Raw genomic sequence first — 22696 nt, 5'->3', positions numbered from 1 at the left:
AATGTAATATTCTTACACACCTTTTTTTGTGGTTAGATAATATTTTATTATATGAATCTGCCATACTTAATTTAGCCAGTCTCCTGTGGTTGGACATTTTCTTTTCAGTTCTGTGCCCTTGACACTTAGAATAAACCCTGCATGTAGCAGGTGCTTAATAAGTATGTGTTGATTTTTTTCAATTATGAATCTTAAGACTTAATGGAGGAATGAGCATGTAGAAAAATTTCTAAAGTACTCAACTTTTTTTCTACTTTCTCTAATTTGACATTAAGAACCCAGCTGTTACATTCCAGACAAATAAAACACCTTAATTACTCAGGGCCTAAGTAATAAGACTAAAAATAAATGTCCAAAATGTAATAGGCTAGAGAAAATTGGCTTACTTATCCTGATTATCTGAGATTGTTCAACAGACTGATTTTAACTAAAGAGTTCAAGGATGTTAATGCCAAATGATATTAATAAATTGCCTCTTCAGTCCTTAACTTCCAAAGAAAAGGACTAATTTTCTGCCTCCACCCAATTGAGGTATAGAAGGACATGCTCAAAAAATGTCTAGAAAACCCACATTAATAAGAACAGTTTGACTTTTTCAAATATTACAGAATTAACAGTGACAAAACTTCTGTTATGCAAAAAGTCAAATTTGTAGACACTTAAAGGCAATTTACACTAGTGGATTTTTGAAAAAGCAAATAAATCATCTTACTTTAAATTTCTGCCTTGGTTTTTCTGCAAGGCATGCTAGCCTCAATGCAAGTTATGCTGTGGATTCCATATTTCTATCCAGACAATAACATAAGTCTATAACTCACTTCCAGATTACTCAACATCTATAATCTATCGAAATGAAGTCAGAAACAAATTATTTCAGAACTTAAGATGAGAAGCTATCAGCTATCAACTTCCTGTTTGCTAGTGTCAGCAACACTTGTCATAAAATTTTACATGTGCCATAAAATTTTGTTTAGAAGAGTGGAAAAACTAGCTGAATAACATTTGAATATCAAAAGCATCAAGGAAAAAAAGCTGAGTGTTATTGATTTCAAAAGAAAAGTAAGAGGTAGCAACACAAGAAAGAATGAAATGTATGGTGTGTTATTGTTTATGTAATTGAACAACATGAACATATTATGCTTAGAATATTGATGCATCTACTGAAAACCCATCAATCATCATTTGAAAAAGAAGGATAAAATATCATGCTTTATTATTGCTTACAATTTCCTGTAATAAAAGTAATCACTACCTCATAATCACAATTTACTCACTATATATCCCTTTTTCTCACCTTGTGACCTTGTCTTCCAGGTTCACCAATTTCTCCTTTAGCCCCTTTATGACCCTAAAAATGCATAATTAACAAATAAATAAATAAACAAACAAATTTTAAAATAATTCTGTTGGGTTTGTCACAGAAAGTTTACAAAGTGATCTTGCTTCCCTAAATTTGTGTCAGTATGCTACACAGAAAAAGATTATGTTACAAAGAAAATGACTGCCTTAAACGACCTTAATACCGCCATGTGTATTACATGATTTAGTGTGTATAATAAATATTAGCTTTCGTTAATAGAAAAACACTGTTCTAGAATGACAAAGCTTCATTATCTGGTTCAACAACATGATTTATTATCAGCTGATCCCTAGATCCCTCTATCCCAAACTTCCTCTCACAGTTGGGTTAAGAGCACTAAGTCTTCTTCAGGATCAGTAACTTTTTTCTCGAAGGCAACAGTCCTGACCGAACTCAGCTGGCTATCCCCTGCTCTCTCAATGCCTCTCCAAAAACCCTTCTGCCTCCTCTATACCCACCTTCTTCCTGGAGGTAGAAGAAGAGCTGATATAAGAAGGGGATCTCCCCAGATGCACAACTTCCACCGCTTCTTGTACACAATTTAAAATCAGAGGGAAGGCCATAAAGGGCAGTGAGTGCAAGCTGCATAGCATGAGAAGAAAATCCCTATCTCTTCTTGTCAGGCCATTTGTTCTAAGCATATGTGTGGTTTGGGTGGTAACATGAGGCAAAGCGGAAATGAACATTCCAAAATTAAGTCTCTCAGAGCTTTCACCCTCAGAGACTTTCTTGTTCTGAGAGTGTAGGTCTTTGTGAAAAATAAGACACCAATCCACGATCAAGTCTTCTGCAGTCTTGGGAACACACTAAAACTAACCTCGGAGAAAACCATAATTGGAAAACCAGTGCCCTGGGGCCTTTCAGATCATAGCAGAACTCCACTGGTCTGGAACTTTCAACATCACTTCAGACTCACACACTAAGGAACAAAAACTACTTAACCCCAACATTTGGTGTTTTTTATGGGAAATTTTGGAGTAATCATGATATAGAGTGAGAGAAAAACATTTTTGGGAAGTCTCTTTTCTTGCCTATTTTGCACTGTTTTGACAATTTTTTAACTAAAATAGTTTCAAATACATTATGTATATAATTACTTCTCAGTCTTTCTCCATAGGAAGAAAACGTTGGAACCTTAATTTGGTGTTAGAGAGTCTCTCAAGCCAATACATTTTATTGATATTTCGTCCCTAAACAACAGAAGTACTGTGTCATCAAACATCCATGTCTCCCAGGGGGTACCTGCCAAAAGAACCAGCTGAAGTTTCTAGGACCAGAGAGGGGCCACAGATTAAGCCAAAGAATAAGCAAACATAGATTTGCTTAATCCATCAAAATGGGATTTTGCACCAGAAAGGCCAGTGTTCAGGAAAGGATCAATTTTTTTTTTTCTGTGGATAATACTATTTAATGTAAAATACTGAAATTATTCTCTTACCCTCATGCCTGGTAAGCCTGGATATCCTGAGCGACCTGGTGGACAAGAATTGGGACACTGCCAGAGAGAGAGAGAGAGATTGGTAAAGAGAGCATAAATTAGAGCCTCCCTTTATGACAAAATGGTATTTTTTTAGAGATTCCAGCTTCAGTATCCTAGTATCCTAACTCTCAGATACAGGAAAATTCACACGCTATTCATTAAATAACTCTGAATACCCCTTTTTTCAATTTTTTCAATTTCATTTTTAAACTCAGAAATACTCCTGGCTCACAGAAAAGTACAGAGAATAGAACAAGCTTTCCCTGTATATTCTCCATCCAGATTTAATAAATGTTAATATTTTGCCATATTTATTTCAGATTTATTAAAGAAATAAAATGCTTCCAGACACCAAATGTTTCCAACCCAATGTACCACAAACCGATCCTTTTCCCCTCCCCCTCCACCAGAATGGCTGTATCCTGAGGTCAACAAACCCTTGTCAAATTGGCCGAAATTGCATTTAGTACAGTTTACCAATAATATTTTAATATTAGTCTCTAACTAAAGCAAGTCTCAGACGGAGTTCTTTGATTTCTGTCTTCTGAAATTGGTGTGCTCTGGTGAAAATGATGCCCTAGTCATAAAGCAAAAAAAATATGTAAAAACAAAAACATTTCCATAATGAAAACCAGTTGCAGTCTGAGTGTATACAAACCACTAGCCCACTAGTGCTATGGATTGCTCTGCTATCCAAGATTATCCAGCAAGATAATCTTAAAGAGAATTCATCTGAAGATCAGTTGAATTTAAGTCTTTGACTTAAACTGTATTTTGTTCAAAGGTAAACATCTTACCAATGGATCTCCATCATGAAAGCCAATGGTTCCCTAAAGTAAATAAAATATTAAAGTTAAAAATGTAGTTAAATACCTAATTCAAATCTACTAGTACTAGAAAGTCCCCTGGACAAAAATATAATAAATCTATTTGTTCAATAGCATATAAGGAACAAATAGCAGCATAGAAAAAAAAAATAGCAGCATAGAATATGCTGATATTCTAAAAACTTTGACACATGGGCATATTCCTTTTGAAGACCTTAAATTACAGTAGATTGTTTTTTTTTTTTTTTTCAGGGAACTGAAGGGAAATGAAATGAGAAATAGGATAGATAATATGGGGAGCTCTGGATCATACACTTAAAATATCAATTATTCGAGCCCCTGGTGGCTTAGTCAGATGAGCATCTGACTCTTAATTTCAGCTCAGGTTGGGATCTCAAGATAATGAAGTAAGTCCCGCCTTAGACTTTGTTCAGCAGGGAATCTACTTGAGGATTTCTCTCCTTCTCCCTCTGCCCCTCCCCTGACTCACACGCTTTCTCTCCTTCTCTCCCTCAAATAAATAAATACATCTTTTAAAAAACTAAAAAGAAATAAAGTATGAATTATCTCTTATTTGAACTCCTATTTTTTAAATTGTTTATTGTGTAAATCCTTTGCAAAAATTAGCTCATTTGAAAATGTCCCTTTAATATGTCCAAGTTTTGAGCATTTGAGAAATCACAAATGTCAAAGGAACTTCAAATATATGAGTAAGCCACTCCCTGAGAAAACCTCTTTTTTAAATTATTGTTATTCATGCTCTGAATGTATGAAAAAAAATTGGTAGCCATTTTGGAAATTTAAAGAATGACTTGATTAACAAGTACTTCCATTTTTGGTTCTTAGGTTTCTTTAATCCTAACTCTCAGATACAGGAAAATTCAAGCTGCAAATAACTTACACTGGGTCCTGGAGGGCCAGGGGGGCCAGGTGGTCCTCTTCTCCCAGGGTCACCCTAAGTTATTTGAAAATTGTGACACAGTGGTTATACACATGTCGAAACACTGCATAAAACTGGTGAGGCATAAGAGAATATTACTAGAAACCCCCACAGAGCTCAGCCATGTATATACCTGCCACTAAAATCGATGGGTGGCCCATAATCCTATTAGCTGCACAAAACTAGAAGAATAAAGGAGCTCCAGTCTCACCAAAGTAACAAAACAAGGCAGAAAGAGATTTGGGGAAAAAAGTAAAGCCAATTCTTCTCTACAGAATGATCACTTTATTGCAAAAACAAACTGGAAACACTACATATTTTTCTAGTTGATTTACAGAGGAACTAGAACAGCCAATGCTGCTAGTGCCATCCAGATAAGGGTAACAAAAGAAGGCTTGCACCCCACCTGAAGCTATAGGATGGAAGGGTAATCTCTGCAATGCCAGATTCTCCCTGGTACTGTTCACTCACAAGCTATTACTTGGCCTGTCACCATACTATTTTGCAAATGGGATAGAAGATCAGAGATGGCTAAATTCAATGAAAATGAGTTTCAATTTGTCTTAACATCTAGAGTTAACTCCTTGCATATATTTTCCTTCTTTACGGTCTACTATAAGAAGCCAAAAGCATCTTCCAATTAATTTAATGTTACAACCATTTCATATTTATTCATTTGTTCAGTGAATAATTTTATTAAATAGTAAACTTAGAGAGAAGCAAAAATAAGTATATAGTACATGGCTCCTATTCTCAATGTGTTCAATTATCTATCCTGCACATAATGTCACTACTTCTCAACATTTCTGAAATATTTATTGAATAGTAATGTCAAGAACTTAACTACTAACAATTTCTTGTATGGAGTTCAGCTCTTTATTGCCTAATGTTAAGTTCTGTTGGTTCAATTATAATTTAATGGTCCTAACATAAATATACTTAGCAACAATTTTCAGCTATTCACTTTTCATTTCACGCAGAGAGCCTAATATAAAAGACACTGGACCTTAATTCCAGCTGAGAGTCTATAAAATAGAGGTGACACCCTTTTGATTGATCACTAATTCTGGAAGTTGGGAAGAAAAATTTAGCTGAAAACTTTGGGAAAAAAAATTAAAATCACTCTACAAAAGTGAGGTAGCATTATTATCCCTGGTTCCCATCAATATTATGAACAAGAATGAAATTCATCTGCCATCTTCTGGATTTACAGAGGAAAGCATACAGTTAGGGTAATTTGCCTTCCTGAGTAATGTCATCTATTAAATTAGCAAATGTCTATCAAGATGCACTGTAATACTCACAATTGGTCCAACACGGCCAAGTTCTCCAGGAAGCCCTGCTGCCCCAGGAGGGCCCTGTATGTATATAGGCAATGGAACATTACTCAACTATAAAAAAGAATAAGATCTTGCCATTTGCAACAACACAGATGGACCTAGAGGGTATTACACTAAGTAAAAAAGAGTAAAATACCACATGATTTTACTTATTTGTGGACTCTAAAAAACAAAACAAAGAAGCAAACAACCAACAACAAAAAAACAAACTCTTAAATTCAGAGAACAAACTGGTGGCCGTCAGAGGGGAGGTGGGGGTGAGGGGTAAAAGGTACAAACTTCCAGTGACAATATAAATAAATCTCAGAGATGAAAAGTCCAGCATAGAGAACATAGTCATTAAGATAGTAATAACATTGCCTGGTAACAGATGATGACCACACTTATTGTAGTGAGTACTGAATAATGTATAGAATTGTTGAATCGTAATACCTGATATTAATATAACACTGCATGCAAATTATCCTTCTATTTTTAAAAATGCAATTATAAATAAATAAATAAATAAGTAGACATGGTGACTTATGGATGTTTTTATAATCTATCATAAATGATATCAAATATGATAAGTAACTGATTTAGGATTATGTATCTGTGCTAGTTTTGGTTTCCAATGACACAAAAACTCATTTGACCAAATTTTAATTACTTAAAATGGAACAGAAATTTCTAAAATGAATAAACCAGAACAGAGGTGTGTCATAATAGCTATCTAAGGTCATGTAGGTAGGACACTATAAATACCACTGGGTAGCATCAGTTGGAGAGTAAGCTTGGGAGCTGAGAAATAGGCCATTGTTAAAGGCTACATAGAAATAAACCAAGAGATGGTACTTACGGGAGGCCCAGGAATACCACGACCCTAAAAGATTCAAATAAAAATTGTTATGGTAGGTGATTTAAACTCAGCATAAATACAGACAGACATAACTCAGTTTAAAAACAAAGTGTAAACTTTGTCACTAAATATATGATGTTCATTCTAAAGAAAGGACTGGATTAAAAATAAAAGCAAACATGGCTCTACTTCTAAAGGAAGAAGCTTGTTTCAGCACCTCAAATATTCCTTTGATGTCTAAGCTAACCAATAATACTTGCCCCAAACTTAACAACAACAACAAAAAAAAATCAAAGAAGTCATTCATGCTTGCTGTCAGGAAAACTTAACATCATTCACAAAGAAGCATATCACAACCTGACAGTTTAAGATTTTTTTGTTGTGTTTTATAAGAAATCTACATTAAAACTGATATAGTGTACTGCTTTATAATTTATAACGTGATGTTCGGAAATTCCTCCAAACAAACATTCAGCACAGAAAAAGGCAGGGGGGGATAAAAAAAAAAAAAAAACAGAAACCACCCTCTTTTGACAGATAGGATTATGCTTCCAGACACCAAATCTAGTAGATATTGAAAATATAATGGTGACATTCCAGACATGACTTACTATGCGATCTTAATTTATTATTCTGAATTTGATCTTAAAGTGATTATTTCATCTCCCTCTCCTTTATATCTCTTTAGCTACACTGAACTACATGTGATCAAGGATTGACACCATATCTTATTCATCCTCCTCACCTCAATTCCTACCACAGGACCTACTATATGCTAAACCCTAACTATATGCTTGTTGAATTTTATATAACTGAACATCAGCTGCCTTGAATCTCTTTTATCTTTGCTTTCCAGGTTTAGTATTTCTCCATTGGGAATCCTCATTACTCCTTTCTCTCCTACATTGGCTTGCATAATTTTTATTCAAGCTATCTCTGATACCATATTTGTGTTAGCTTTTCATTCCAAACTCCCTTTTCTGAAATATCCATACATGAAGCATTTCGTGGAATCAATGTACACCGTGTGATACTGATATTATTATTTCTAATTATTTAGGCAGCCAAAATGAGCAAGAATTTCACATGAGCAGTGTGTTTTAATAATAAATGGGGCTTTTTCAAGGCATTTGAAAAATTACTCCTATTTGATCATTTTAATATGTAAATCAATTTGGGAAATGTGTTATGCTTCAAAATACCAAAGTAATCAATAAGTTATTTCATTACCATAGCTCTAGATGTTTGACAAATTTCAAATTTCACAGAGTTTTTTAAAAAGGTATCTCTACAAGATGTTGAGCTCTGAGTGGAAAAATATGGGAGAAAGGCCAGCAAGTTATTCACTTCTGAAAATAGCCTTATAATGGAAAAGTTGACAGACAGTGAAATATGGCCATGAAAACAGTGCAAATAGAAAACAAAGACAAAAAATACAGATTAATGACAAGAACAAAAGAGGAATAAAGAGCAAATGGAAAGGAAAAGCAGCCTAAGAACCTAGCCCTCTTAGAAATAACACAAATCAGGCAGATTGGGCAGTGCAGGAAGGGACTAGCCAGGTAATCAGGCTGGTAATCATATGGTTGATATTCCATTAGAGATAAAACCTGTTGTGAAGAAAGTGGTGTGATACTATGTTCTAAACATCGAATATTCAGATTTGCTGTTATTATGCAAGAAATGTTTGCTATCAAGGGGAGTGAAAGGGAACTTGTCTATTGAACTCCTTCATGCTGCATATTATATCAAAAGCTGCAATTAAAAATTTCACAGTGGCAGAAAAAGACAGGAGATTTTCAATTCTGTCGCTTTACAGTTACTTACTGGAAATCCCCGAGATCCAGGAACACCAGGTTCTCCCTAAAAATAAAAATAGCTTCATTGTACTTAGCTTTTTGTAGCATGAATATGTAAATACGTAAATTGCATAAATTTTGAAATCATTAAAACACTCCATCTTGGTGTTTTTAATTTAATTAAACTAAAACAAGATTTTAGTTGAACAGTGCATTTCCTCTGTTTCGTGACTACTTTTTCAGTTGATTTGCAAACACTACAATAAAATTATACTTCAGCATCTAACTAAAACCAGCAATTAATAGCAGAGGGCCAACTTACTTTTTGTCCTCTTGGTCCGACAGAACCAGGGGATCCATCAGGTCCTGTTAATCCCTAACAAAGCAAGATGATGTTAGAACTAATATAGCATCCTTAGGCAAACCCCTAAGTGGATAATTGCATTTTATATACTAAGTATGTACAGAATGGTTATCTTTGTATGATGTGAATGTTTACAAAGAAATAATTTTCCTATATTCTTACTAAAGGTAATGTTTACCAAGAAATCTTCCTGTTACTTTCTGTTGATAAATTTTATCATATTCCTAACTTCCTACTAACTGCATTATCACAGAGTCCAATAATTTTGTATTTTTTGTCTCTGCTTTGGAAAAATGCAATGTAACAACTGTAGCATTCTAATAGCTAAGTCTAATGGGACCACAGATCTTGGCTCTGTCATTTACCCATGTTTATGCACCTCCTTTACTTCATTTATAAAATAAAAATACTATATGTCTCTATCTCTCTAATAGTTTCTAATAGTGTCTAATAGAGTTAATAAAATGTTTCTTCAATAGAAATTTAAAATATTCAACCTCATTATTGCCTTTAGCCATCTAAAACCCTCTAGCCATCTTCCAGCAATAACAATTGCTTATTGAAGAACTTAACTTTTAAAGTAAAATGTTTGAGAAGATGAGTGTCTCTACATTATCTTCCTTAGTAAAAATAGCTTTAAGTATATATTTTCATGTGTGTCACTTGGTACATAGAATTTAAGCCAATTACTATAAAATGCATTTATAACTATCATATTGAATACTAAGCAATTGTTAAAGCATATCCTCCAAACATTCTAATTCCCTACCAGTACTTGTTTTTTACTATCATCTTTAAAATAAATCTTAAAGCATTAATAACAATATACGTACACTTGATTTTCCATATTTGATGATGATGCATTTTTTTATTTTTTCTTTATTCTGACACTCTTAGATATCATTTATAATGTAATCTTGAAGTTATACCTTGCCAAAGATAAATGTGTATGTGTATCTGTGTGTATATATGTATATACATATGTGTACACATACATGTGCATGCATAAATAAACATCTTACAAAACTATTATCAAGATTTTGAACAAAGACTCAAATGGTATTAATTGAGGAGGGATTCCTTGCAAAAATGAAAGCCCTACTTAAAAAGGGATCTCCAATATCCATATTTAATCTGTCAGAGTTTACACAAATATCACTAAAATGCTTCCATGTAATTTATATAGACAACTAGTTCATTGACCACCATTTTTACATTTCTCTACATCAATCCATTTCCCTTACAACTCCAAAGTGTGAATCAAAGGAAGTAGAAAAAAATGAGTTGAAAATGTTAACTATTGAAATTTTACCAAAGAAAATTATTAAACACACATAAAACAATTTTTCACAGACTGAGTTTCAGTCACCTGAGTCTAAGTACTGCACTGTAATTTAGAACTGCTGAGCACCTGGAGTAATGAAACTTTGGCTTTTGATTTTCGTAAACAAATGATACATCCAGGAGCACCCTCTGCAGGCACATATGGCACAAAGATTTTACAAACCTCTGAACACATTTGACTAATGGAACCCCTAACTCCCACATTCTATATATACCCTCCAAAAACAATCCTGATCAATTCCCACACATGCAACCAACTAACAATCTTCAGTCTGTGACTGGAATAACTGACAAGATTGGTGAACAATAGCTACTATATATGATAGAATTTCACCTGCATAATAATAAACCAGAACCAAGTAAATTGTTAGACAACATGGAGGCTGCTTCCAAGTCACTTCTTATTTAAAGTACCTTCTATAACACATGATAAATTATATCGATCACTAGGAAGTTCTTTGAATTAAATTGATAATACAGGGGCACCTGGGTGGCCCAGTGACTGAGCCTCTGCCTTTGGTTCAGGTCATGATCCTGGAGTCCTGGGATCGAGTCCCACATTGGGCTTCCCACAGGGAGTCTACTTCTCCCTCTGCCTGTGTCTCTTCCTCTCTCTGTGTCTCCCATGAATAAATAAATAAAATCTTTAAAAAATAATAATAAATCAATAATACATTTAGGTGTCAGATGTTATAGTGAATTCTGTTATGAAATAGGTACATAGAAAAGTATAAGCTCCATAAGGACAAGAACTACATGTCCATTATAATCCTGGCACACTGGCCCTGGCATCTAACACATACTCAACACATGAGCACTGAATATTTAATTTAGGTTAGTCTATTACATGGAAGGATATTACACTTAGCCTTCTACATCATCTTTATTTAGGGTTCAAATCCCAACTTTGCCACTTATGAGCTGCATAACCATGACAAGTTGCTTAACTGTATACTTCCTCCGTTTCCTAATCTGTAAAATATGTATAATATTAATATCTACCTGACACAGCAATTTTTAAAATTAAATGGGATATTATACACAAATGCTTACAACAGTGCCTGGCAGAGTGGGCCCTGAATAAATGTCAGCTATTCTTATTATCATCATTATTATATGGTCAGCACTACTACAGATGTTGTGAAGAATTCACCTGAAGTATAAGACATGTTTTCTGCCCTCTGGCAGCTTAAAATCTCATTCAGAAGGGGTTCTGCAAACAAACAAATGAATAAACAAACAAAAATCTAGATATTAACCATGGGCACTGTATTTCATGGCCTCCTCACACTTCTTTGATGTCTGACTATTTCCACTTAACACTGACCTTTCATAATAATTCCTTAATAACTCACTATTCTAATCATATAAACATCTGCCAGGGATAATAGTTATATATAGCCAGAGGATTTTCTATCCTCCTTCCTATAACAAGTGGCATGGTTTAACTGTAATTCCCATATTCAATTCTAATTCTTCTGCCTATCTAAGATGGATGCTATAAGAATGTATAAAATATTGTTTTCAGAGCTCACTAAGCATATCACAGCAAATAGTGCCAATCAGAACATCTCTATTGATTATTGATAATAACACAGTTGTCCTTTGGGCATAAGGTTATAACCAAGCTCTAACTTCTCTAATTTTACATCTACATATATATCTATAATCTCCCACATTTACATTTGCATACACATACAAATTCCAATTTTCAAAAATTCTTATTTGTCAAAGAATTGACAGAGAAAAATATTACCAGTGGCAGAAAGAATTGCTTTCATATGAATGTTTATGAAGATAAAGTTCTATATGAGGTGATATTAAAGCTATGTTCTGAACTTTCATGCTGCTGCTTGGCAGACAACACCAGCCATCAACAGTAATTTCCTTCCAGCATTCGAACTAATCAGCTCATAGACATAGACATAAATGAGACTCAAGACATAATTCCACAAGTATAGCTGCCATGAATCTTTTACATTTTCTGTCAAAAAAATCCACTTCACTTAGGGTAATTACTCTTTAAATCATGTTCTTTCTGTATTCTTCCAAACATCATCTGATTAACCGTTTGTTAACGTTACCAAAAAGTACAGCTTTACAATGAACCAAATTGCAGAAGACAAAGAGGTTGGAGGTTTAAGGTCTCACCACTACACTCAGGCTCACCTAACAAGAATAGATCATTAGACCTCTCCTGCTTACTTAGCTCCCCTATGGCCAGGGACAAACAAACAGCAAACTCTACATTTACTGATTTCTCATTTTTCTCAATGTCTAGTCTCAATTTAAGGTAAAAGATTTGTTTAAAATGTCAAATGAGCCAAAGAATACAGTGAGTCAGAATCTTGTAAGTCCCATGTGGTTCCATTTCAAAATCTGGTGGAATCATATCTATATTTACAAATAATTAGAAAAGACCAATTAGGGATCCCTGGGTGGCGCAGCGGTTTAGCGCCTGCCTTTGGCCCAGGGCGCGATCCTGGAGACCCGGGATCGAATCCCACATCGGGCTCCCAGTGCATGGAGCCTGCTTCTCCCTCTGCCTGTGTCTCTGCCTCTCTCTCTCTCTCTCTGTGTGTGTGTGTGTGTGTGTGTGACTAATAAATAAATAAATAAATAAATAAATAAATAAATAAATAATTAAAAAAAAGAAAAGACCAATTATAAGTTATTTTTATTATCCATTGAATTTGCCCGTAGCATTTTTCTTGGCTGAGAATTCAGATACTAAAAATTTACTATCATTCTTTTTCTATTTTCTCTGATTATTCATCTATTTAAGATATTCATTTGTATCCACATGAGGCAAAACTATCTGGAAAGAGAGTGAGTCTAAAAATGAAGGAATCTAGTTTCTTTCACTATCTTAACCACTAAATAACTCTAGGGAAACTACTTATCCTCAAAATTATTCAGTTTTCTTATCTGTGGAGAATAATATTAGCCAAACTTGCCTTCCAGGTTATTGTAAGGTTAAAGGAAATAATGTTTGTGACTGCATTTGAGGAAAAAAAAATCCTACACAAATGCATATTAGTAAAGTTAACTTTTTTTTTTTTCTTTTTTTTTTTTTTTTTTTAAAGATAAGCACTTAAATTACCAATTGAAACATGACTTCATTCCAGATCAAATTTAATATAATGTAGGAGTTTGACAAAGACTTTATTTTATTTTTTTTTATTATTATTTATTTATGATAGTCACAGAGAGAGAGAGAGAGAGGCAGAGACACAGGCAGAGGGAGAAGCAGGCTCCATGCACCGGGAGCCCGACGTGGGATTTGATCCCGGGTCTCCAGGATCGCGCCCTGGGCCAAAGGCAGGCGCCAAACCGCTGTGCCACCCAGGGATCCCAGTAAAGTTAACTTTTTGCTTATAGTTAACTTCTATTCTAGGAAATGCCTAAAATATTGGCATACATGAATGTCTTACTATGATACTGCAACTCAACTATAGACAAAGACTAAACACTCCTTGTAATTCTTAACTATATTGTACCTTTAAAGATTTTTAAACATTTTCATTTGTTTATCCAAAATTTGCTTAAATGGGGGGAATTACTTTGTAAAGGAAAACCAGGCATTGTCTTTATGACCTTATGGTAAAGGGTAAAGAAGAGTTTGTAGCATTGAGCCAGTTACAAAAGCACCATTAAACTGATGCACAGATAACTCTAGCCCTCTCTCTGAAATATTTCAACTCAATACCAAGGGAAGACTTCAGGTGATTAGTTTATGCTTCAGCCACCACAAAAATTAATAATAATAATAATAATGTAATCATAAACGTTCTTTTCACACAAAAAGCAGGTCCAAATTTCATAGGTATGCAGAATTGAATCCAACCCATACTGGCCTACTGTTTTATAGAGTAGCCTTGTATTTATTAGACTTTTTTATTAGGATGTGACAGCTTCAAGTTATTCAGTGTTCCACGAAGAACTTGAAAACCAAAAAGTTATATAATTTCAGTTTGTATTATCCAAATATTAGTTCTTGGGGGATTCTTGCACAATCACACAGAAAGTTCAAACTTGTGGCTATGAACTGTAAAACAAAATCTTTCCTAAAGTACCAAGTAGCATAGACAAATACCCTCATAGTGGTAATCTTTATAAAGAAAGCACATCTTGGGCAGCCAGGGTGGCTTAGCGGTTTAGCGCCGCCTTCAGCCCAGGGCGTGATCCTGTAGACTCAGGATCGAATCCCACATCAGGCTCCCTGCGTGGGGCCTGCTTCTCCCTCTCTCTGAGTCTCTGCCTCTCTCTCTGTCTCTCATGAGTAAATAAATAAAAATCTAAAAAAAAAGCATAACTTATAAACACTAAAACCTAGCGGTTTTTTCTTCCATATGTATAAATTCTAGTCAGAAATTCTTGGGAATTATAATCATTAATCATAGATTTTCAGGTGCTTTCTTTGATTTAGAAAAGTCTTCAGGTTTTGGAAGCCACATAACGTGGTAACTTGAAGGATAACTTGATGAATACACCACTGTGTGTTTTCTGAGAACCGATAATTTTATTTTACTTCACTTTGTATCCCAGTTTTAAAGTCAAGGACTGGCCTGCAGTAGGACTTCAGTACGTATTAATCCAGCACATAGAGACAGGAGAAGCAGAAAGTCCTGAGGTCATTATGCTCTGAGGAAATAGTATTTACTGTTAGGTTTATACTACAATACAGCGGAGCTTTCTTCAATCAAGGGGAGGGAGAGCTGTAGAGGTAGGTAAATTGGAGAAAGGACGCTGATTCCCAACTTCCAAGCAACCCTACTCGCTTATTTCTGTCAGTGATGCCAATCAAGAAAACATGGAAAGAGGAAAACTAGTGGTGAATTTCCTATTCTGTGTGTGCTGACCAATTCCCAGCCCCTGCCCCACCCCTCTACCCCCCACCCCCACAGCCCATTCATTTCGGGATTTTTTTTCCGGGCCTCCCTCAGAGGTATCTTTCTTATTTCTCTTCTTCAGGATTCAGTCCTCTGCCCCTTCGCCTGCCTACAGGTCCTCTCCTAAATTAATCTAGGAGGTGCCTACGAAAGGGCAGGACGGAAGGCGACCCGCTGAGAGGCCCCAGCCGAGCGCGATAAAACCCCCTCCTGGGCAGCCCCCGGGGCGCGGGGGGGGGGGGGCTCAGCAATTTAGCGCCGCCTTCAGCCCCGGCGTGACCCTGGACACCTGGATGAGTCCCACGTCCGGCTCCCTGCATGGAGCCTGCTTCTCCCTCTGCCTGTCTGTGCCTCTGTGTGTGTGTGTGTCTATGTGTGTGTGTGCGTGTGTGTATGTGTGTGTGTCTCATGAATAAATAAATAAAATCTTTAAAGAAAATAAAAAACCGAGGATCCCTGGGTGGCCTAGCGGTTTAGCACCGCCTTCAGCCCAGGGCGTGACCCTGGAGACCCGGGATCGAGTCCCCCATCGGGCTCCCTGCATGGAGCCTGCTTCTCCCTCTGCCTGTGTCTCTGCCTCTCTCTCTCTCTTTCTCTTTATCATGAATAAATAAATTATTTAAAAAAAAAACCTCCTCTTCCCCCCCACCCCCACCCCGTGCGGGCCGCGGGGCTGAGCGTTGGGGAGCGGGGGCGAGCGAGGAAAGAGCGGACTGTTGGGGCAGGAACCCCGAGCCCGGGGGTGTTTCCCGAGGGCAGGTAAGGCAGCGCCGGGTCCTGCGAGGCGTCTCCATCCTCGCTCCTCGCAGGACCCTTCGCGGGAGCGGCCGCCTCCACGTCTCCACGCCCCCCGGCCCCCGGGAGCGCACGGCCCAGCTCAGCGCCCCAGCACCCCTCCCGCAGAGGCCCCCCGCCCCGCCCCGCCCCGCCCCGCCCCGCCCCGCCCACTCACGTCCGCGCCCGGCGTGCCCGGCTTGCCCGGAGCTCCTGGCTTGCCCGGTTCTCCAGCAGGACCCTGAGCGGGGAGGGGGCGAGGTCGGGAGACAGAGAAAGAGGCGACACTGAGACTCTAGGGATTCACCGGGCTGCGAACCGCGTCTAAAGAAGAGAAGCGAAGAGCGAATGCGCTCATCAACTTACCGGGGGGCCCGGGGGACCCTTGGGACCTCGGTCACCCTGAAGGGGGAGTAGAAAAGGCGAGAGCAGTCCATGAGTGGAGGCGCCGAGGACCCAGCTGGGAGACTCACACGCGTGCTCTCCGCACGCATCGGGGACGGGGACGGGGTGAAAAATGGTGGAGAGGGACCAATGGGGACAACTGAATGCGGCTTCCTTATCCCTCCGAAAATCCCCAGGCTCCTAGGATCCACCCCAGCCCTCACCCAAGCCCTAGCCGGGCATCTGGTCGGATCAAAAACCCCATCAGCCTCAGGAGAAAGGGTTAGGGACCGGCCAGACTGGAGGAACAGAGCCCTGGACGTGGAAACTTACGTCGATGCCATCGATGCCTGGAACTCCAGGGGGGCCGGGGGGCCCCGGGGGCCCCTGCACGCCCGGGGGACCTCTCTGACAAAAACAGCACATGCGGGTTAATGGAGCACTTTGGGCAACAAGGAGAAACTGGGCACAACGTCCTGAGGCCCCCCACTTCCACCCTTCCTTTGGACACTTCCCTTTGGAGGAAGGAGTTTTGAAGCCCATCAACAAGTAGGAAACTCCCAAGCTGACCCCAGGTTTCTCTGGTTCCTCCATGTTTTGAATGAGTCTTACTAGTGTGGTTGGAGTAGGATCTAGGCCCCAAGGTGGGCACTGGGGCCACAGGACCTCACCCCTACAGAGACCATTAAACCAAAAGAGGTCTTGAGGAAAGGAAGGCCTTTTGCCTCTTTTTTAAAAAGGGATTCAGCAAATAAATAAATAAATAAATAAGGATTCAGTAACGAAATGGTGCTCATTAACTACCTCGATTTGATTAGTAACTGAGAGTCAGTGTTGGGGCCAAAACGGAACCGCTCAGAATGGAGGCACTTCTCCAGATGATTCCAGAATCATTTTGTAAATTTTTCTAGGTCCACTAGAAATCAGGGAGAAATGCTGGAGGAAAACTGGGGAGCGTGGGGGCAAAGAGCCTTGACACCCAGGAAGGCCCTGGCCTTATTTCGGACTTACCTGCAGTGACACTCTTCTTGCATGAGGTCTTTGCACCTCGCTTTAAAACTACACCAAATTTCAGACTGACCCTAGGGTATTACTGCTTTTATCGCTTGCAAACAGCTAAGCTTTGATGGTGCTAGAGGGAATACTGGCGTCTGAAAATAGCAGGAGCATGTTGCTTAGGGAATGTGGGATTTTTTTTTTCCCCTCTCCTAATTTAAAAAAAGAAGAAGAAAGGGGGGAGGGAGTTTCTTTCATCAAGGAAAACTTTGTTTCTCTAAACCCCAATGACCAGACAGGTTACAATGGGGTCTTTGTAAGTGAAACCTCAAACCTCGACTGGGCTCACCCGCCCCCGCCGGGTCCTCTACGGCGCGGGAGGGAGGAGACGCCGGAGCCCTCGGGAAATGCTGAAATTATGACTGATGCCAGCCAAGGCCGCCCGGTTCCTGTCCCGGAGCGGCGGCCCGGCCGGCGGGGCTCGGGGTCTAGTGCGGCCACCGCCGGCTGCTGGAGCGGGAGGGGGAGCTGCAGCGCCGCTAGCCTGAATTCCCGCCCTCTCCAGCCAGGCCTGGCTCTTGAATGCAACCAGGAGGGGCGAAGTGGGGGAGTCAAGAAGCAACCTGGTAAACGGCCCAAGTTTAGCGACCGGTCCCAAGTCACTAAAGGCCTTCGGAACCTCTGCCTGCAGTGTTGGGGCCAAGGAGGGGGAGAGGACGCCTTTCCCGACCTAAGGGTCATTTGGGGTCCCCACTCCGACGGTACTCGCTGCAGGTGCTCAAGGCTGGAGGAAGAACGTGGCCAAGAGCCCAAGGAGAGCTCTGCGACGGCTGCTCCTCCACTTTCCCCTGCGTGCACTAGGAAAGTGCAAACACTCGCCCTCCGCTTACCTGGTCCGCGGTCTCGCTGGGCTGGAGGAGAAAAGACAGAAAGTGAGAAGGCTCTCCCCACCCGCCACACTCCAGCACAACTTACTTGAGCCATGCACAAGCAGAGCCCAGACAGCAGCAGTCGCAGCCCTAAGGCCCCTCGATCCCGCGCCGTCCAGGCCATGCCCGCCACCCTCTGCTAAGCCCCTGGGCGGACACTGCCTCGGCCGCCCCGCTAGGCTTCCGGACCCGTCACACGCATCAAGTGCACTTCTCCCCGGCAGAAAGCGCCCCCGGGAGTAGTTCGTCTTTGCAGAGGTGCCCAGCCTGGACGACTACGTTCCTCCTGTTTATGAATGGCCCTGGAGAGGGTCCTGGGGATTGGAGGAGAGCTTGCGGGCTGGAGGCCGGATAGAATGACAACAGTCCCCCTTAACCCTTTCCCCGCCGCCTCACAGGCACGTCTGCCTCCGCTTCTGCCTCTGCCCCTTCGCCCAAGTGTAGGCTCTCGCTGTCCACTATGGGCCGCGAATGGACAGCCAGTGTTCTCAGGAGAAATGTTTGAGGGGGGAGGACTGAGGATAGTAAGCCACCAAAGGTAGAACCAGACACCCCGAGGTGGTTTCTACTTGGCAGGCTGTGAGTGGTGCTACCTTAGTATCTATCTGGTCCCAACAGGAAAGCCTGAGCTCCTTAGAAAAAGAGCAAGGAGGTGGGGAGTTGAAGGAGTTGAAGGGAGGTAGGCTGGGTGGAAGTGTCCTTTGCAGGTGGTCAAAGGACTCACAGTTACCCGAACTGGCAGCTCATGGCAAGTCTCTCTCCTGGGGCGTAGTGGGTCACAATGAATCAGCATCCACTGAAGTTCAAACTGGAGAAAAATAACAGATAGTCAATTCAGATTCTTTTGGAGGACAGAAGCAAATCATTTAAGAGAGAGATGGGTTTGTAAGTGTGGTCCAATTGTTAAGTGACTGGAGACCAATTTGAACCAGTTGACCTCAGTGGACCAGTACTCTTGTTCCTTGAATACAGATTTTTCCAATGGAAATGGGCTAGAAGCCCTTCCCAAGTTTCTCTGATGCGTGAATATAGATGCTTGTAGCTCTGCAGTATCCCAGCAGAGCCCTAGGCAGGAACTGGCACTGACTTTCCATTTCTGTCTTTCCCACATCCTCAAGATGCAGGTTCTATTAAAATAAGGTCCCGAGAGAACAAGAAACCGTCCCAGTGACAAGCCAAGATGAGGGTCATGGAATCCAGGCCTACTGAACTTCACAAAGAACACATGTGCTAAAAGTTAACTTGGGAGATTAGAGACAGAGATAGCCAAAGAGATGGCACCTAGGGAAAGGAGGGGAAAGAAAATCCAGTCCTGGAAAAAACTTGCATGCTAGAGAAAACATTCTCCATGGAGTACTCACAGTTGAAAATGGAAATAGGAAGGACTAGAAATGGAAGGAATGAGAAGGAAACCTAGACCTCAGGGGAAAAAACAAGAGAATAGAAAACATCTAAATTTGGTATTATCGAGACACCTGGGTGGCTCAGCGGTTGAGCGTCTGTCTTTGGCTCCGCGTGATCCTGGATCAAGTCCCACACTGGGCTGTGGGAGGCACCTGCTTCTCCCTCTGCCTGTGTCTCTGCCTCTCTCTCTGTCTCTAATGAATAAATAAATAAAATCTTTTAAAAAATAAATAAATAGGATAAATAAATAAATAAATTTGGTATTATCTCATTCATTGGGTAAAGAGATATAAAATTTTCAGATACCTGAAATTCAAATGCACCCTGACAAGTTCTTACATTTTAGTAGGTATTAGGAGAGAAAGAAGGGAACAGTTGAGAAACAGTACAATGGAAGAGTGTCCAGGTCTGAAGCTGAAGGCCTCAGGTGACAAGGTTAAAAAAAAAAAAAAAAAGATATATACCACCCAGGACCTCCATTCTGGCCTATCTTCTTAAATTGAGGAAGTTCTTTGCTAGTCATCTCAATCAAATCAGATCCATATTTCCTGGTCAGTTGATTCTTATGGCATTATGCAAATGACTAATTATGTATCAAGGCCCCAAATCTAAAACATTATGTCTTTTCTTTCATCCAGTAGTGATTTACACTCTATCCCGCCTGCCAAAAGGTCTCTAGATCTGTTGGATCTAGCATTCGGTTAGATACACTTTTTCTGGTTGTTGTGGAAACATCCAGAGTTGGGTTACTGAATGAAAGATCAGAATTGGAAAGGATGAAGGATGAAGTTCTTCCCTTCTACCCATAATGAAGGGAAAGTTAAACAGAAGGAAGTTTTCTATTTTATAATGGGGTGAAAATAAGACATTAAGCTTTCAGATTCCTGCATTTGCACCTCTTCTTAGATGATTCTAGTTGCTCTCAACCCTTACCATACTCTTCTCCAGATAATATGGATATCTAAAAAAATAAGGTAAGTGGATGAAAAGAAAGTAAGCAGCTAAACCAAGATATATTTTAAGATGGAAAGCTCTCTATAAATTGTATGAAAATTGTCTGTTTATCGTATAAATTATTTAACAATAGTATATTAACATCCTACAAAAGAACTGCTTTTTAAGCACACAATTATCTTACAGTTAAGAAAATCATCTCATCAAATACTTTATTAGGGTAGTCTCATTCGCTTGGGAGGGATTTTTATTTTGGTTTTGTTCTAAACTGCAGTGGAAATTTTAATAGAAAGATAAATGAAACAATGGGACAACCTTTTCCTTAATGACTACTAATACCTCGCTGTGCCTCAAACAGTTCTTTGAAGCCGTTCATACATGAGTAAAGTGGGGCAGAGTGGTTAAATCATTTGCCACAGGTCACACAGTTAGAAAAAGACATAGCCAGCATTCCAAATGTGTCTGACTATAGAATAAGGGCCTTCTCTACTCCTCTACTTAGCCTCCCCCAAGAATATATCTTATCTCCAGAATGAGCCATAATTTTGTAAGCCAGTAACCAAGGAATTTGGTAATTGAACATTTGTATTAAAGGATGAATAGAAAAGAAGAATGATCTAGAAATTAAAACTTTGCAAGCTTACGTCCAACTAGAAAACTCGGAAACTTTAGAACAAGACTAAGGAACTTCCCCTAAGAAGTCAAACCTCTCCCTCTCCCTGTTTGCCTGCTTATTACACAAATGCATCCAGAAGCAAATTTCTAATCCTTCTTCAAAAACTGTCAACTGTTTCTATATGCAGTTACATATTCATGTGTATAATAAAATACCAAATAGGGAAGAGGGTTTTAATTCTTCTTCTTCAATGATTAGATAGAAATATCACCAGAATAAGATGTCTCCCCCCCGCAACTCTCAAAATAGGAAACACCATTCATATATTTTTTTCACTAAGTCCCTTGTGAATTGGTAATTCACACTAGGCATGCATTATATATGTATGATATTTGGATTCTCAAAAAAATTCATAGCTTAATCACCTTGAGAAACTCTAATTATATGGCTAACTAAGAAACCTATATCCTTCTTTTAGATAGTTCATTAAAGTTACTTATTGTAAATGTAAAGTAATTCATTAAGCTGTTTTCTCAAAAATGTAATTCTCTCTGGATAAATTGGTACACCTGTTTAAATATGCAAGATGCAATTGTGGCACAGGATAATGGGGGAGTGAATGTAATTCATCTGTGAATACAGGCTGGGTTGTTCAGAGTACCACATAGATCAGAGGTTTCTGCACACATCTGTGCATCCACATAAACAGCACCTACGCACTAATAATCATCTATACAACAACCATTTTTTGGCAAGCAATATGAATTCTGATTTGCATGTTAATTATTTTGAAGGAAGATTGGCAGAGTTCCTTACTAAAAGTCACTTTCATTGCACATCTAAACTGCTGATTTCCACACGTTTCTCCTTTTCATACCTGGAATCACTGTTTGCTTTGAATACCCACTGACAAAATATATGTGACAAATATTTTAATTTAGTCCCTCAGTCAACATTTTTGAAGTCCTAATACAAGCCACACACTAGGGAAACATTCCAGGGAAACCAAAGATATTCTCTTCCCCCTAATGAGTTTGCAGTTTATAAGACTTGAGAAAAACACAATAGAGAAATAATATCAGTTAAACAGAACATAAATGCCCTACCACAATTCATCCTTTTTGACATAAAATACTTCACCATTGTCTCAGGGAAAATTGAGTTGTGTGATTGTACAGTGCCTTATATCACCCAGATTTGGCATTATACAATTCTTTTCTATAGAACACTAGGTATAATCCCATCTCCTAAGCCAGAGTAGCGTCCAGCAGACCACACATTAAAACAAGGAATTTTGGCACCAACTCTGATAAAGTGCTGATGATTCCTATTTATTTGGTAGGTTGTTGAGAAAAATTAATAAGATATTTAAGCTCTTCATAAAAATTAAGCAAAAACTAATAGCAGACAAACTATCTTTTCCTCCTGAGAGCATTCTAATGACAAACTATAGAA

At 39.1% G+C, this 22696-nt stretch overlaps 1 protein-coding gene across 1 annotated transcript in view; it reads right to left on the bottom strand.

Moving 5' to 3' along the window:
* The window catches only part of COL9A1 (collagen type IX alpha 1 chain), an 88367-nt gene that overhangs the window by 48413 nt on the left and 17258 nt on the right, over positions 1-22696 (bottom strand). Inside the window, exons 6-18 of the mRNA XM_041766696.1 lie at positions 18992-19075; positions 18229-18249; positions 16676-16750; positions 16325-16360; positions 16137-16199; positions 8907-8960; positions 8613-8648; positions 6786-6809; positions 5912-5965; positions 4569-4622; positions 3638-3670; positions 2799-2855; positions 1295-1348 (exon numbers count right to left, since the gene is read on the bottom strand). Of these exons, the coding sequence (XP_041622630.1) occupies positions 1295-1348; positions 2799-2855; positions 3638-3670; positions 4569-4622; positions 5912-5965; positions 6786-6809; positions 8613-8648; positions 8907-8960; positions 16137-16199; positions 16325-16360; positions 16676-16750; positions 18229-18249; positions 18992-19075 (645 nt within the window). The remainder of the gene's footprint in view (positions 1-1294; positions 1349-2798; positions 2856-3637; positions 3671-4568; positions 4623-5911; positions 5966-6785; positions 6810-8612; positions 8649-8906; positions 8961-16136; positions 16200-16324; positions 16361-16675; positions 16751-18228; positions 18250-18991; positions 19076-22696) is intronic.

The sequence above is a fragment of the Vulpes lagopus genome, chromosome 1 (assembly GCF_018345385.1).
Source record: "Vulpes lagopus strain Blue_001 chromosome 1, ASM1834538v1, whole genome shotgun sequence".
In the NCBI taxonomy this organism is placed as follows: Eukaryota; Metazoa; Chordata; class Mammalia; order Carnivora; family Canidae; genus Vulpes; species Vulpes lagopus.
Note: the sequence above shows the minus strand (reverse complement) of the source record. Positions and strands in the feature narration are given on the sequence as shown.